A 17,158-nucleotide genomic window follows, 5' to 3' on the forward strand; every position below is an offset into this window, starting at 1 on the left:
ATTGAGGGTTCAAGCAAAAAGATAGAGGCTGGAGTTCCTGGGTACATGTGAAAGTGACCCCTTTGACTGCCAGGTTATGGCACCAAGAGGGAGAATGTAGATGAGGAAAAGGAGAGGAACGAGGCTGACCAAAAATTGTCTAATTCGGAGAGATCGAGGAGAATTAGACACAAGGCGGCCCTGGTTGCAGTCAGATTATTATGTCATTTGTGATTTTGATGAGCAGTGACCCATCAATGTATTTAACAGGAACCCTGACCCAAACAGGAGGGAGAAGGAAATACAGGGCTATAGGAGAGATGATTTAGGGTAGGGTGGGGTGTTTGGGATATGGAGGTTCATGTGGAGTATAAACAATAACATAGACTAGTTGGGCTGAATGGCTTGTATCCTCGCTGTAACATTTTATGTAGTGCTATGTGCCAGTGCAGTAGTTCAAAATAGATAATAATAATAATCCTTGCATTTGATATAGCGCCTTTCACGTCTTCTCGACGTCTCAAAGCGCTTCACAGAATAGACTGTAAAGTGAATTGACTGTATATTTGTGGGAGAAATGCGGCAGCCAATTGCGCACAGCAGTGTCCCACAAACAGTCGTGGATTGAAAATGACCAATTTATTATTGTTTTGGAGGGATTATTATTAAGCATGTGGAGTAAGGAAACTTGCCCAAGGTTTCACCCTCCTGGAAATGAATCTAGATACTCCCTGCCTGACGCCCTAAGAGTAATTAACTGAGCAAAAAAACTCAAGAGACATCTGCCCCCTTGCACAAAAAGATTCCACCACCTTTTTCTCTGGTCCCTTTTCTCTTTCCCTCCCTCCCTCCTTTATAACTTGGTGACAATTAATGGTCATGTCTGAGTACCCCTCAGTCACCCCTTTGTGCCGATTTACGACTTCTGTCTGGATGTTGCTTGGCAGCTGCTGTTCTGCGGAGCTATAGCTTTGATGAGCCGGGATGATGGGAGCTAATGACCATGTGTGGGATTTACTGCACTGGCAGTCTAACCATTGCTGATGTCATTGGAGACACAACCTGGTGAAAACAACAGATTGCTTCTACCAGAATCTCTGAATCATGAGAAAGAGTTCCGAGGCTCACTCACTCCTCATGCAGACCTTCAGATCCCATCTTAACGTTTGACATCATATCATGCAGGAATTTAGAAAATTATGTTCAGTGTTACAGTGTCACCCCAACTCCTCTCCCTCCCCCCTTATAAGGTGCTTAAATGTAGCGTAAATTAATTTATAATGCATTTGCTTCTTGAACCCGTACACATAGCCTTTTCACACTAAAATGGACCACTCCCTGGTCATGGGTCACTTCCTGCTTGGGACTTGCGTATCAAACAGGAAATGAAGTTGGAGATGACCTGATGGCGTGGAAGTCAGCTGTTTAATTTTAGCGTGATAACTGGGTGGTGTGCAGGGAATCAGCTACGCACAGTGAAACCTGTAGATTTTACGGATCCCAACAACCGTGTTGTAATGAGATTCTGCAGTAATTTGGAGTCTGCCTTTCCACTGCCTGAAAAGAATTGAAGAAAACTGACTTCCAAATTGGGACTGGATGTAAGAATTTTCCAAATCTTATATTTGAAAGCTAAGACTATGAGAGATTTTTGGTCTCGCCTAAAATGATAACATATACAAATTACAAATGAGTGCAAAATATATAATGCCTTTCACATCAGGACACCGTCTCAAAACGCTTGGCCCTGTTGGCTGGCCGCCTTAGATGGAGATATGAATCAAAGGGTATGGGGAGGGGAAACATGACTGAAAGCGTGATCAAAGAGGTAGCTCTTGAGATGGATCTTGAATGAGCAGAGGGAGCGGGTCGGAGAGCCTGTGGAGACGTATTCCAGAGAGCAGGGCCAAAATGACTGAAAGCTGATGGTAGGGAGGATAGGACGCGGGACACGAAGCAGGCTGGTGTTCACTGAGCGAAGGGAGAGGCCGGGTCTGTGGGGTTTAAGGGAGATCACAGAGACGGGGAGTGGGATGAGGGGGCAAGACCGTCAAGACCATGAAGGGGTTTAAAAGTGAGAATCAGGATCTTGAATTTAATCTGCAGAGGATCCACCAAGAATTCAATGAGAAACCCCTTTTATGATGATTTACCTTTGATGATTTAACATTTTTGCAAAGCAGAGGAAAGCATGCAATTCCAGAACTACTTTTCCAGCAACCCCCAGAAAAACTCATGCATGAGACATGAAATGCCCATGAGTTTTGCTGGGGGGACAGGGAGGGATGCAGGGCAAGGAGTTCTGAGAAGAGAAGGGCTTTGCTTTTAAGTTTTTCTTCAGCGTAAATTCTGAACAGTATTTGCATCCCTCATACTCTCCTCTCCATCAGATTCTGCATCTCTCTCTAAGAACTTCACCTACTCATTTCAAAGAAGTTTATCCCAAATGCCTCAGTCACCATGTTCCATCCACGTGACATACACGAGTGAAAGGGGAATAGGATTGTTGGTGACTCATGTGCAGTACAAACACTGGCATGGGCTACTTATATAATAATAATAATAATCCTTGCATTTGATATAGCGCTTTTCACGTCGGGAGGACGTCCCAAAGTGCTTCACAGAACACACTGTAAAGTGAATTGACTGTATATTTGTGGGCGAACGCGGCAGCCAAATGCGCACAGCAATGTCCCACAAACAGTCGTAGATTGAAAATGACCAATTTATTATTGTTTTTGGTTTTGGAGGGATTATTATTAGGCTCTGTGTGGAGTAAGGAAACTTGCCCAAGGTTTCGCGCTGCCTGGAATTGAACTCGGGTCTCTCACTTGCAAAGTGAGTGCTCTAACCACTGAGCTACAGGACTCCAAGAGTTGAGCGGAATGACCTGTTTGCATGTCATATCATTCTATATAATCCATTGCATCAATTTGCATCAGCTTGCCTTTTCCCTGCCCCCACCAAAAGAAGAATTGTGTTAAGGTGATATGTGTCCTGTCAAAATGCCAGATTTCTCGAAATCTGATCCTTCACTTTGATCCGTTCCTGCTTTGATGTAGGAATTACTGTAGATAATACACAAAGGCTGGAGTTTTCTTTCCTGCCCCCATCCATAGTCAATGGGGGTAAATTCCACCCACGTTGTGTTTGAAATGTAAAATTTTCCATATGCTTTTAGCAGCTCTTGAACGGGTTGCTTCATTTCCTGTCTTTCTGATAAGTGACGGCTTTTATTTTTTGGCACCAAAATTGCAGCAAGTTAACCAAGACTTCAATGTTAGGATTTTTAAAATAGCCAACTGATTTGCAAGGTTAGACCCCACCTCGTAAATGTCTCTTAAAGGAAGCAGTTGCCTTCAAATTCCCATTCTCTGTGAAGGTTCTCGGTAAAGTCTGAAAAAAAGTTTTTTTAAAATAAACTTCGATCCTGTTTGCAGTTAGTATCCTACTCTTCCTCTGCAGTTGCTTGAACTCTTCAAGCCTTCAAATGTGAGACATTGCTGTTTACAAATTGCCTTCCCCGTTCATCAACAACACTGTTTTACAGCAAATCCTATGAATCGCTTTGAAACATCCTCTTGAGATGAAAGGTGGAATATCTCATGCAAAGATTGTTGTTATTATCTCGAGATAACGCAAAATGATTTGCTTTGCTGATTACTTAGTCCAAAGCAACAAATCTGTGCTTTTGTTGGGAAAAATGATAATAATCCTATAATAATAGTTTTTACATTTCACAACGGGGAGGAATGGGATATCAGGATATATAGGGCTAATGAGCATGATATAATAGATGATAACAAGCAGCAAGTTTGTGCACAGCAAAGTCCTCACAAACAGCCGTGAAATGGTTGAGCAATTTTATTTGGGGGATGTGCGGAGTTTAGGAAAATGCAGGCTAGAGGGAGGAGGGAGCGGGATCAACTTTATGATATACACAAAAGCTGTTTGTGATTTCTGAAAATAACAATTATATAAGATGAAAAAGGGCAGAAAGGGAAATGTCATCTCTTTGAAGCTGTGCTATTTATTTTATTAATGTACTATCCAGTGTGTTAGGCAAACTTTTAAGAGAGGTAATTGTATTAGGCAACTGTATTGGTGACTGAGGTCATTGTGCCCAAGTGATGCGCTGGTGAATTTCAATGCGCTGTTCTCCATCACACCAGATTGTTCGTCTTTTGTAAATCTCTGCAATACTGTTGTAGGAATAACTGCATTAGAAATGTTTGGAAAAATCACGATTTTAGGTACTGCATTAGAGCAGAAGTGAAAGTCAAGAAAAACTGTCTCTCTGTCACCCAGCGGATCAATGACAAGATCCTCGTCCCTACCATTTTGGCCAATTCCTTGCCGTGCCCTACCTCTGCGGTCTACTGCTCACTGCCTCCGCTCCTCCAACTGTAGCCTACCTCAAGTCCCCTGCCCATTCCACTCTACCATCAGCGGGCAAGCTTTCAGCCACTTTACCTTGATCTCTGGAACACGCTCCTGAAAACCTTCCACATTGCTCCATCCTCTCTGCTTCCCAAACCCAAATTAAAAACAATTTCTTCAACTGAACCTTCCCTGCTCCCCACCCCCCTCCACCACAACCCCTTATCTTCCTCTCAGTACAGGCTCTGAGTTTGCCTTTTTAAGTGTTTTGTAAAATGCGTGAAAATGTCAATCCTGATCAATACTTTAGGGTGCATCAACACAATAGAACAAGAGGACATAAGGTTCAGGGTTGTAAATTGCAATTACAGGACTGACACCAGGAAGCTTTTCTTTATACGGACGGTAATTAATGACTGGAACGGATTTCCAAGAAAGGTGGTAGAGGCACTGCACTTGTTTAAATTGAAGCTTGATGAGGTGTTGGGTGAACGGTAGAGTGAGGTGTTCTAGAGGAATGAAATCAGATGGGCTGAAGGACCTTCTTCATCCAGACTAATCTTGTGATCTTGTGAAGTGTCCGAAAGCTAAAGTCTCCTATCAGTTGCAGTGGTATTGACCTCTTGTACACACTGTTTGGGATTTCTTCAGATATTTCTGCCCTCTTGTTTGTCAGCCCATTCACGTTTCTTCCTCTTCTCTCTAGTTCGATCAAGCTGCGGATGCAGAGATCGCCTGGATCATAAAGACTGAGAAAAAGCTCAAATCATTCGGTGACATCAGGCTTGAGCAAGATCAGACCACAGGGGAGCTGCAAATTCAGAAGGTACTGCACAAGTTTGATATGTTACAGAACTGGACATTGTTCCTATGTATCTATATCTATAACATGATATTCTTAATGTGCCTGCTTTAGACTTGAGCTGCACCCATGCTAACCACATGCAATAGATTTTCTGAATGAGCAGAAGTCATTCATTTGCAGGCTTTAGATGCTCGATCGCTCTCTTTTGTCCTTATTCTTGTGAATCTGTTGTGTAAGCGGAGCTCTGATTGCCTCCTTTTAATTGTCAGACTGACTCACTTGCTAATACTCTCACCTCTAGGTCAGAAGGGTTTGGCTTCAAGCCCCCCATTGAGGCTTTCTGGCCTGACACTCCAGTGTAGTGCTGGGAGGGAAGAGGAGCGGCATTATTGGAAACGCCATTTTTCAGATGAGGTGTTCAGCTGAGGTCCCGTTTGCCTTTTCAGGTGGACGTTAAAGATGCTAGGGCACTATTCGAGAAGAGAAGGGAGTTTATCCCGGTGTCCGAGCCAACCTCTGGTTACATTAATTATGCACCTCATGGCTGTTGTGGGACCTTGCTATATGCTAAGTAGCTATTATACCTTTATATTTTTCCTTGTATATTTTGCCCACAAAATATGCAGTCAATTCACTTCACAATATATTCTGTGATGTGCTTTGAGATGTCTCAACAAAGTGATAAGGCTCTCTATCACAGGCAAGGAATATTATTATTATTTTTATTACCTTTTGCCTGCAAAACTGGTCACTACACTTGACAGAAAGTACTGTGAAGTGCTTTGAGACATTTCACCATTACAAGCACTATAAATGAACAAATACTTTCTTATGAAACCCATTTAGTGTTAACGTGGCTTCTGTGGCCCAGAGGATCTGTAGACCTTTATGTAGGAAGTCTTTCCACTTGTGGTTTAGTCTGTAGACCTGACTCATGAGTGATTGCAGCCACAAGGATGGGTAATAAGATTGAATATTTTCCCCATCTCTTCCATCCAATGATGTCTTTCCTGTATTTTGGGTTGTTACTGGTAACTTCACATCGAATGGCTAGTGAATGTTGTTTCTGGCAAGTTCACCCCTTTCATCTAAAGGCAAGGACTTGTGCTGAGTTTTATTCCCTGGGTATTGACAATTTTACTCAAGTGCCATTTGTCTCGTATGAGCCTTAGACAATTGGGTAGAAATTCCACCTGGGTCTAGATTTACTCCATTAACGTAGCATTTCAGAGTGGCCAACGTTTGGCAAACTGTTGAATTGTTAAATTGTTGAATTCAATCTTTAACTTTGTTCACATAATAACACTCCTTACATTTGGTGTAGTGCCTTTCATGTCGAGAGGATGTCCCAAAGCGCTTCACAAGATATACTGTAAAGTGCAGTGACTGTGTGTTATGTGGGTGAATGTGAAAGTAAATTATTTTATGAACCACAGAAAATGGGCTTTGATGTTAAAAACCGCACTCAGCAATATCTCATTTTCTGCGTCCTCTGAACTGCTACATTGGTAGAGTAAATCTAGACCCAGGTGGAATTTAATTTTTCCCCAAATGGGCGTTGACAACATTATTGGCGCTGTATTAAATGCGAGGGTGTAATCAAAATAAAATAAGTGAAATGGTTCCGTGTTGTGCATCAGCGATGACGATTCTCCTTCACGTTAACAGGCATTTTCGATGGACATTTTGCGACACAAAGACACCATTGATGAACTTGTTGCGAATGGAGATACAATCATGAACTCCTGCAGTGAAGAGGAGAAAGAGTCTTTAAAGGTACAGGAAATAAGTGACTTCTACCGTTTCGAACCAGTATTACCTTACAGCTGGCAGAGAATTCTATTAAGTCGGTAAAAATGAATGCCTTGTTGTTTGGCCAGTCACCTGCACAATCATAATGGGTGTAATCTTTGATTTTTAATTAAATTTAAGTTGACCTTTCTATTGTGATTTCAGCAAACAGAAACCTCACTCTGTGCGCTTTTTTTGATGTCTTTTTAGGGCAAGCTTGAAGTTCTTCAGAAGCAGTACGAGGTGATCAGCCAGATGAACTCCGAGAGGTATCTGCAGCTGGAGCGAGCTCAGTCTCTAGTCAGCCAGTTTTGGGAGACCTACGAGGAGCTCTGGCCTTGGCTTCAGGAGACACTGACATTCATATCCCAGTTACCGACTCCAGCCATCGAGTTTGAAACTTTAAAGCAACAGCAGGAAGAGCTCCGGGTAAGGACAGGGCTGTCAGAGGTTCCTGTGGCTTTATATTGTGTACGCTCATCCTTGCGGTTCCCTGAACGTTCTCGGTTGCCTTTTCTTATTGTTCGCCAGCTCGTGCTGAACATTCACTTTTGCAGGACATTATTGCGTGTAATTTGGCTGCCATGTTTGCCTACAAAGTGCAGTCACCCCCCTACACAATACGCTGAATCCTCTGAAGTGCTTTTGAGATGTGTGCCAGCCTGGGACAGTTGGTAGTACCCTTGCTTCTGAGTCAGAAGGTTTTGGGTTGAAGCCTATGTCGGATCGTTGAAATCATAGTCGAGGCTGACACTCCAGTGCAGTGCTTGGAGCATTCTGCATTGTTGGGATGATATGCTAAACCATAGTCCTGTCCGCTTTTCAGGTTAGAGGTCCCATGGGAGTTTCTCCCAGTGTCCTTGCCAACAATCCACCAGTTGTTCTTGATCGTTCACTTCAAGGCTGTTTGTAGGACATCACTTTGCACAAATCGGCTGCTGTGCTCGCCTGCAAAATACTCGGCCACTGAGTTCTCAGCAGTTTACAGTTAAATCCTTTGAAGTTTTTGTGAATGATATTATCGTACCATTGAAACATTGAGCTGTTTCAATGGTGTCATCCCACCAAGGGAGATACAAGCATTTAGTCACTATATCTCTAATCTCTGGAACTCTTCTAAGAATTCCTACAGGTGCAAGTTGTCCATGCAGTTACATAAAGAAGTGTATAAGCAGATCTCATTGAATGAACGTACTAACACCCATTAGTCAATGAGACCGTCCTATATTTAAATTTATATTTATATCTGCCTTAAAGGTGTTGTAAGCGATGGAGGCCTTAATACAATGAGAATTCAAAAGAGAAAGTGTAACTTAAGTATAACATTCATTTTTTTGGTCAGCCATGAGGAAATCCGTAAGAATATCCAAATTAGAATTCCACATACCTGTGTAAATTACGTGTAAAATAAAAAATTTACATTTTGTCTGGAATGGAATCTGCACTCTCTCCCTGGAAGGACGCACCTTCTAATGTCAGAGAAAATTGGAGCAGGCAAGTGAGAGCCATTACTTGGGGACCCCAGAGGGTATGTTGGGGGTACTGCTGGAGTTTAACCAGCCACATAGCTTGCTGTTAATTTTACTGGCAAGCTTCCTGCTATTTGTCCAGCTAGAAGCATACCCGTTATGGCTTTGGCTTGCCGGGTTATTGGGAGCTGAGTGGGATGCCAACCTGTCATTCATAACAAATGAACCTTTGCTGTTTTTAAAAAAAACATTCTCAGCTGTTTAAAAGGGAGCGGCCTCATTTAGGAAGTAAATGGTTTTAAAACTAGATATTAGATACTTGCGAAGTAAGGCTATTAAGGGGCACAGAGAAAAGACGGGGAATGGGATTAAAAAGATATGATGTGATGATAAATTGGAAAAACAGGCTAAATGACATCAACCTGCTCACGATAGGTAAAAACTACATAAGGCCCAATGTTTAAAGGTTAATGTAAAGTCATGATTGACGTATCTATTGCAAAGCCATTTTTTTTCTTTGCTCATTTTCATATTAGAGAAATTATGATGAAGAATTGAGCTTCACTGTGGGTAATGGGATATGTGATTAAGACATTTTGGAGATTTACCAGGAACAGGAATTACTGCAGGATGTACGTAATGGGACAAAAGATAAATTAGCCCCTGTAAATGGCAGCAGACTGACAGACAGCTTTTTCAAAACATCAAACTCCACATAGACTTATCTTGTATCCTGACGGTTTATTTTGTATTATGACTACCAAGAAGGTATAGGTTTAATGTTAAAAACCCATCAAATAGGACAAGAGATTTGAAGATATCTCTCCCTCTTGCACAAGCCACAGAATAATTAATATGTGAACAAGCTCCCAACAACAGTATATCAGATAACTATCAAGGAACAGGGAACATATCTGCTTGAGAACAGAATTGGAGGATTTAGGGGACATATGAACTGAAGGAGGCCATTTGTAGGTGTAGACTGGAGTGAAAAAATTCTTCATGGGACCTATTCATTTATATGCTGTTTTGAGAAGTCTCAACGACATGATAAAGCTCTATATCAATTGCAAGAATTATTATTATCATTATTACCCTGCTGCACAGATACTTTCCAGCCTGAAAAGCTCCCAGTTGCAGATATCCACTGCAGTTGGAGGAAGTATAGGTTGGAACACTCACCCCACAACATATACAGTCAATTTACTTTACGGTATATTCTGTGTGGCACGTTGAGACGTCTCGATGATGTACATCATCTATATCAAATGCAAAGATTATTAAGAGTGCCGGGAATTATGTGCTCAGAGGGATGGAAGCCAGGTTTGAATCGTAAAGATGTGGGAACGGAAGAATGTTGTGAGTTTCTTGTGGATTGACTGCGGGGGCTGGTTGTGGGAGTGCCATCTATACAGTACTTTGTTCCAGGCGGTTGAAGACTGTGGTGAACTCTCTGATAAGGGTAGTTTTTAGACTGTGGAGGAAGCAGGCTTGATGGGCCAAACGGTCCCTTGTCATTCCATGCTCAAGTACTGATCAATTTAACTCCCTTAAAAGGCAGTATTTTCCTTTCTCCGTCGTTTTTTAATCATCCTCTGCACTCTTTTAGTTACCCTCTTTGCAAATTCGAGCCTTTTGGGATGTTATGACAGATTTTCCATTGTTTTAAGTATTCAGCCCTTCCTGTGAACTTCTGAAAGTAGATTTTTAGTAATCTTGCTAACTCGCAGTCTTAGTTTTAAACCACCTGGACTACAGCCAGTCCAGACTCTGTCGGTCTCATTAAATCGTCCAGAATTTGGCACACATTGATGATGCCCTTCAAAACAAGCACAGAAAGAGTCGGTGAGAGAAATCTCTCACAGCGGTTCTATATTTTATTTTTGTTGCACGGAGCCGTGTATCAGCCTGGCTTAGTGGTACATCCCGTTCTGACTCAGAAGTTGTGAGTTCGAGCTCCACGTCGGGATTAAGAATCACATAGTCTAATCTGACACTCCAGTGCAGCGCTGGAGTTGTGTTGCATTGTCAGAGGCGCCGACTTCGGAAGAGACGTTAAACCAAGGTTCATCCTATGTCACTATTCGAAAAGAGTGGGGAGTTCCTCCTGGTGTCTTGGGGCACAATACATTGCCACAGGCACTCTGAGATCTGATTCATTCACGGTCATCGCTTTACAGTCTTAGCATGTGCGATGGTTTCACAATTTATGATTGTGGAAAGCGTTCAAGGGCTGCAGATAACTAGCTTGTAAATGTAAGAATTTTACACAGTTCTGCTCGGTCTTAAGTTGTAAGCCATAGATTTTAAGGCTAAGGCGCCTAAGAGAGTTCAGTCCACAGGTGCTGCTCTTTCAATGTGTGGATATAATGTTTGCTCTGCAATGACACAATGGCATAGCTGATTGGGGAATGCCTGATGCTAATATGGAATGAGTCACTGGAATCGGCCTGGGTCTGTGGTTTGCATCTTCATCTCTGAGTCAGAAGTTTGTGTCTCTATCCCCCCGTCAGGACTTTGGTTATTGCCCTATGTAACCTGTGGGTAAAATGCGCACAACTACATATCAATCCCCTCTCAACCCTCCATATCCACTCACCCCGAGGTAGAAAGGAATACCAATCAGAATTAGGGATCACCGGCACTGGTGTTATTTATTCTCTTTGTTCAATTTCCCTCCCTTTGTAAGTCCCATCATATCTGGTGCCACAGCGTCTCTGTTGGTGGTCTGACACATGCGGAAATCTATCACTGTGCTTAAGAGTATCCAAACCAAACTGAGAATCCCATGCAGCCACTTTGGAACTTGATTGGTGTTTCAGTAACAATTTACTGGATTAATTTCCCAAAAGCTGCTTTAAATTGTTACCTAAAGCTAACAAATACTTTCGTTAGAGGGTGACAGAAGTTGTTGGGTTGAATAAACACTGTATTTAAAGCAGTAATTACCAATCATATCATTAAATACACAAACTTTTCACTTTTAATCTTAATTTAGCATGTTCTTTGTGAACTACTTTCAAATAAATTTGCGTGTGCTGGAAGATGTGATTAATTCAAAGTCTCATGTTGGGGATACGGTGGTGGTGGTGGAATTGATGGTATGGGAGGGAGGTGGGGAGAAGCTGTGTCTAGGGTTCCATCTTCAAAGGGAATTGGGTTGTGAGTTTGAACTAAATGTTGCTCTTCACTGAGGCAGAGAACTGGCTGAGTGGCAACTTTCCTGTGTAATTGCTCGCTTCTCATTCCACCAAAACATTTACGTCAGCAAGTAATTTATCTGGAGCCGCCGTCCCTTTAGCAGAATAGGTTTGGACAAGACCACATTGTTGTGTCCGAACGGAGTGCCAATCATGGAATTTACAGAGCAGAAAGAGGTCACTCGAGCTCTCGAACTGCTTTTGGTCTTCATTGCCCTCCTCACACTATACCTAGAACCTTCAGCTTCCACCCTCAGCTCAGGTATCCACACCGCAGAACATCCTCTCAAAGTGAAATGGGCTACCGAAATGTAAACTATATTGGTGCTAACTCCTTCACTGCTGCAAAATGTTCTTAATCCCAATTCCATGTTATTCACCCCCACCCCCTCCCCGTACACTTTTATGCTATCTTTCTTTTGGCATTTATCCATGAAAGCAGATGAATAATGTTGAATGTTAAGATGCTTGCATTATTTAGAGGAGCGAGGCATTGTGTAAGAGACAGTAAACCAAGGTTCTATCCAGCAGGTCAGACAGACATTGAAGACGAAGCTTTATACAGGGAGTTGGTGTCCTGGCCAATATTCCTCATTCATTAACATTCGTTCACTAAAAGAATATATCAGTGATTTGTGTTGTGCGTGTTGCTGACTTGATTCAGCTGTCGGAATATGACCAGCGCATCTAAAGTCATAACACTTTAGGAACTCAATGTGTGTTGAGCGATTTGAGATATAGTATTTTGACCCGATAATTTCTGCATTTGATACTGTGCATTATTGTTGCTTGCGTTTCTGGCCTCATGTTTATCAGGTGTATGATATGCCCTCATTTTTTCTGTGTTCAGTTATTCAGTCAATCTCGTGTTGCCCAACAGAAGATTGCTTTCTGGCTGAATAAACAGGAACAGGAGAAGCTGACCATTTTAATTGCCAATCAGTGAGCCAGTGTCATCAGCCAGGCCAGTGTGCACTAAAATGGAATAACTCAGTTATGAGGATAATATTATTAATAATCCTTAACTTAAAATGATGGAAACGCTGTCATAACATCCCGAAAGGCTCCAATTTGCAAAGAGGGTAACTGAAAGAGTGCAGAGGACTTAATTTAGTGCCTTTTCATGTCAGGAGACTGTAAAGAGGAGTGACTGTGTATTTGTAGGCAAGCACAGTGGCCAATTTGCACACAGCAATGTCCCACAAACAGCAATGAAGTGAATGATTTTATTTGGGGGATTGCTGGCCAGGACACTGGGAGAAACTCCCTTCTCTTTTTGAATAGTGCCAAGGAATCTTTAACATCCACTTGAACAGGCAGACAGGGGTGCGTTTATTATCTCAGCCAAAAGATCGCATCTCCAACAATGTAGCACTGTACTCCCCCAGCACTACATTAAAGTGTCAGCTTGGACTAATTGAGTTACAAGTCTCAACATGGGGCTTGAATGCACAACCTTCTGACTCAGAGGAGAGTGTTACCATCTGAGCCAGGCTGACACACATGCAACAAAGAGATACGGAACAAGTGCTCGGTGTAAAATGCTCACCACCGCCACGGAAATCTTAATACTTGCCTCTGATGTCAGTTGTTTTGCTGTATCCATTACCTTATTCAAGTAATCACTTACACCATTGTACAACCACAATGCGCTGACTCCCAAGAGAGGTCTTGTGGGGGCGTTGGCACAGACATGTGCCACTTGCGAGTGTAACCATTGTAGATTTGTAGAAGGGTTACAGCAGGGAAGGAGGCTGTTTGATCCATTGTACCTGTGTTGGTGCTATTTCCTCCCACCCACACTGGAGTTGTCTGCTCCAAACCGATTCCAATGCCCTTTCTTTATTTCACCCCCTTGCGACGTCCTCCTGACATGAAAGGCGCTCTATAAATGTAATTTTGTTGTTGTTCTTGAAACATTTGTACAGTCTCCTTTTAAAAGCTGTTAAGGATACTCATTTCACATTCTGACAATTCTGGGCAAAATCATTTCTTCTCACTCACCTCCCCCTCTTTTCTGTCAGTCCTTAATTTATCTACCCCTTCTTTATAATGACTCGCACATTAGTGGAAATAGTCTCTGGTTAATTACCCCACCAAAACGATTCATCATTTTGAACACCTCCATTGATGTCCTGCTTTAAACTTCGCTGCTCCAGCAAAACCCTTTGAAACGTTTCAAGATAACTCACAATTAAAGATAACTTTAATCTCTCATCCTTAGTATCGTCCTAGTAAATCTCCACTGTGCCCTATCTAAGGCTGTGTTGTAATTCTTTCTTTAATGAGGTAACCAAAACTGAGTGCAATGCTCCACCTGTGGCTTAGCCAATGCACTACATAAATTTAACCCGAGCCCTTGCTGTTGTGTTGAACGACACTGTACGTAAAACTTGGAATTCTGTGATTTGTTCTTCGTTGGTCTTATTTACTTGCACTCCCAACATTTATAGACTTGTGTATCTGGGAACACAAACGAGTTATGGCTGACATGTATTGTTTGTTCAAAGGATACAATTCAAGATCCTGGTCCTCACCTTCAAAGCCCTCCATGGTCTTGCTCCCCCCTACCCCTCCTAACCCCTACCATCCTGCTCGCTCCCTCCGATCAGTGGGCCCAGCCTGCTTCACGTCCCCCGCCTCACTCGCCCCACTATCGGCGGGCGGGCCTTCTGCCACTCTGCACCCACCCTCTGGTACTCCATCCCGCAGTCCCTCCGTCTTGCCCCCTCCCTCACCAACTTCAAGACCCACCTCAAGACCCTCCTCTTTGACCGTGCTTTCAATCTCCCTGCTTCCTCCCCCCTCCCCCACCCTGACCCTCAGGTCGGATCCGAAACTCTGTCTGTCCAGCGCCTCGGGACGTCCTCCCGACGTGAAAGGTGCTTTACAAGTATAATTTTGTTGTTGTTGTTGCAGCAACTGCGGGAGCTGATAGCTGAACACAAGCCGCACATAGATAAGATGAATAAAACCGGCCCCCAGCTCCTGGAGTTGAGCCCCAGAGAAGGCCTCGCCATTCAGAGCAAGTACACGGCAGCCGATAAACTCTACAGTCAAATCAAAGAAGACGTCAAACAAAGAGCCGTCTCACTGGACGAGGCCATTTCTCAATCCACCCAGGTATAGAAGTCGACCCTCGCCTTATCTTACAACAGCTTGCATTTTATTGCACCCTTCATGCGGGGCAGGGTTTCAGAGCGCTTACCAGTGACAGAGCCTGACGCTGAACTGGGGGGAGAGAGGAAGTGACTGTAAGCACGGTCGAAGAGAAAGGTCTTCAGTCATGATCTGAAAGAGGCGAAAGGGGGGGGGGGCAAGGTGGAGGGATTGGGGGAGAGAGTTCCAAACTTCGGGGAGTTGTGGCTGAAAGCACGGCCGCCAGTAGTGGAGGGAACGAGGGACAAGCCGAGCCAGAGCCAGCCGAGCGGAGGCAGCGGGTAGTGGAGTGGGGAGAAAGGAGGTCAGAAAGGTAGAGAGATGCCAGAGTCTGAAGGGGTTTGTAGACGAATGAGAGGAAAAAGGTTCAAAAAATTACCTGCTGCTTTGACTCCTTTAATTCCATTCCATCACCTTTCACTGTCTGTGCATCTGTCTAGTGCTCTGAGACGTTATTGTAAGTCGAGGGCGATATATAAATACAAGTTGCTGTTGTTGTGTAACCAGGGAACACTAGGATTGGGAATCTCACGTCTCACTACATTTTGTAATTTTCTGCACAACATGAACATGTTGTTTCTGAAAAAAAATAATTTGTCTTCTTTTCTGTTTTTTCCATCTTGCTTTCGACTATAACCTTTTATCAAAACTGTGTTCATGTTGATTTTTAAAAAAAAATCCAGGTCATGGAGGTGAGCGTAGAGCTATGTGTAGTAAACATTTTGAACTCTTGTTTGTGTGTGCCTAGTGGGGGTGGTCTAACATGTGGTTTGTGTTAGTTAATTGGACTCTTATCACTGTTTGTTCCCGATGCCAAGAAGCTCATTCAACTTGGATTTTAGGCAAGCCATGCCAGGCTTGAATCAGGATTTAAATTTTCATATTAAAATTAATCGGTAGAGAACTTCCACTAGAGGTCTGCTATTGTGAGCAATGCTCCAATCCCTTTGTGTTGGGGGTGGGAAAAGAGACAATTACAGGTGTGCCCGAATTGGCTGAGATTCCTTGTAATCCATTTCATTGTTAACTACATAATCGACAACTGCAATGTCCTCTTCGCACTTGTGTCTGAGCATGGTTAACCCGACCTGCATATGGGACTCCTGAGTTATGTGTTGACAAGTGAGAATTTCTAAAAGTTTGTGAAGAGCGTGGAAGTTCAAGTATGTTGGTGTGAGTGTGTCAGGCTTGCTGGGGACGTATGGTTGTGCTTGTTTTGGTTACCCAAGGCTACAGTTTGGGGATAATGGGGTTGAATTTGAGTTATCTCTTGATTCAGAAATCTGGAAAGTAATGTGATGCCGACCCAATGTGTTCTTTATTTGGAGCTGGTGTGCGTGTGGAGTGTGTGCGTGTTACCTTCTGTTGGCCTGACAGATTAACGGGTATAGGAAGGAGTCCGCAATCTAATTTCCTAGCAAATTTTTAAATACTTCCCTCACTGACCCAAATCCCGTGGGCCTCCTTTGTAAGGCGCTTCTTTATAGCAGGGATTCAGTTATAACACGGTTACCTTGTAGACACCATTCACTGTGCGCAGAACGCCTATTTCGCCGCCTGCGATGAACTGGCTTTCACAATACAATCTAAAACTTTCGGGCTTTTAGGTTACTTTCAAGGTAGTTTCCTGGTGTGAAGGGGTTTAGTGCTGCATCCGGTGGTACCTTTGGCCAGGGGGAGGGGAGAGGTTTGGTTAGACAAAGGATGGTTTGTGACTGTTCCTGGTCTGTGACCCCTGTGCAGTTCCACGACAAGATTGATCCAATGCTTGAGTCTCTGGAGCGGATTGTAGAGCGCCTGCGGCAGCCGCCCCCTGTCTCAGCCGAGGTGGAGAAGATCAAGGAGCAGATCAATGAGAACAAGAATGTGTCTGTGGAGTTAGAGAAGCTGCAGCCGGCGTTCGAAACCCTCAAGCGGCGAGGAGAGGAGCTGATCGGCCGGTCCGACGGTGCTGACAAGGACATCTGTGCAAAAGGTACTTTGTAACTTAACACCCAGCGGTGAAATCCTGTAGCATGGTGGTTAGGGCACTCACCTTACATGTGAGAGGATCCGGGTTCGATTCTCAGGCAGGTTGAAACCTTAGGCAAGTTTCCTTACTCCACATGCCTCTGTTTACCTAGCAGTAAGTAGGAACCTGGTTGTTATTAGATTGGAGGATCGCTTTTCTGGGGTAATAATCTCTCAAAAAAAAATTGGGTCACTCAATTCACAACAATTTGTGGGATACTTCTGTGCGCAATTGGCTGTTTTGTTTTGCCCACAAAATACACAGTTCATCCCCTTTACAATACAATATATTCTGTGAAGCGCGATATCAAATGCGAGGATTATTATGGAACAGTGTACACTGCCCTGCAAAGCCACTCATCTGT

At 43.3% G+C, this 17,158-nt stretch overlaps 1 protein-coding gene across 1 annotated transcript in view; it reads left to right on the forward strand.

Moving 5' to 3' along the window:
- Positions 1 to 17,158, forward strand: part of LOC103179015 (dystonin) — a 323,265-nt gene that overhangs the window by 263,618 nt on the left and 42,489 nt on the right. Inside the window, exons 62-66 of the mRNA XM_042333693.1 lie at positions 5,066 to 5,185; positions 6,833 to 6,940; positions 7,166 to 7,384; positions 14,544 to 14,747; positions 16,527 to 16,758. Coding sequence (XP_042189627.1) covers positions 5,066 to 5,185; positions 6,833 to 6,940; positions 7,166 to 7,384; positions 14,544 to 14,747; positions 16,527 to 16,758 — 883 coding nt within the window. The remainder of the gene's footprint in view (positions 1 to 5,065; positions 5,186 to 6,832; positions 6,941 to 7,165; positions 7,385 to 14,543; positions 14,748 to 16,526; positions 16,759 to 17,158) is intronic.

The sequence above is a fragment of the Callorhinchus milii genome, unplaced genomic scaffold, assembly GCF_018977255.1.
Source record: "Callorhinchus milii isolate IMCB2004 unplaced genomic scaffold, IMCB_Cmil_1.0 Scaffold3, whole genome shotgun sequence".
Classification (NCBI taxonomy): Eukaryota; Metazoa; Chordata; class Chondrichthyes; order Chimaeriformes; family Callorhinchidae; genus Callorhinchus; species Callorhinchus milii.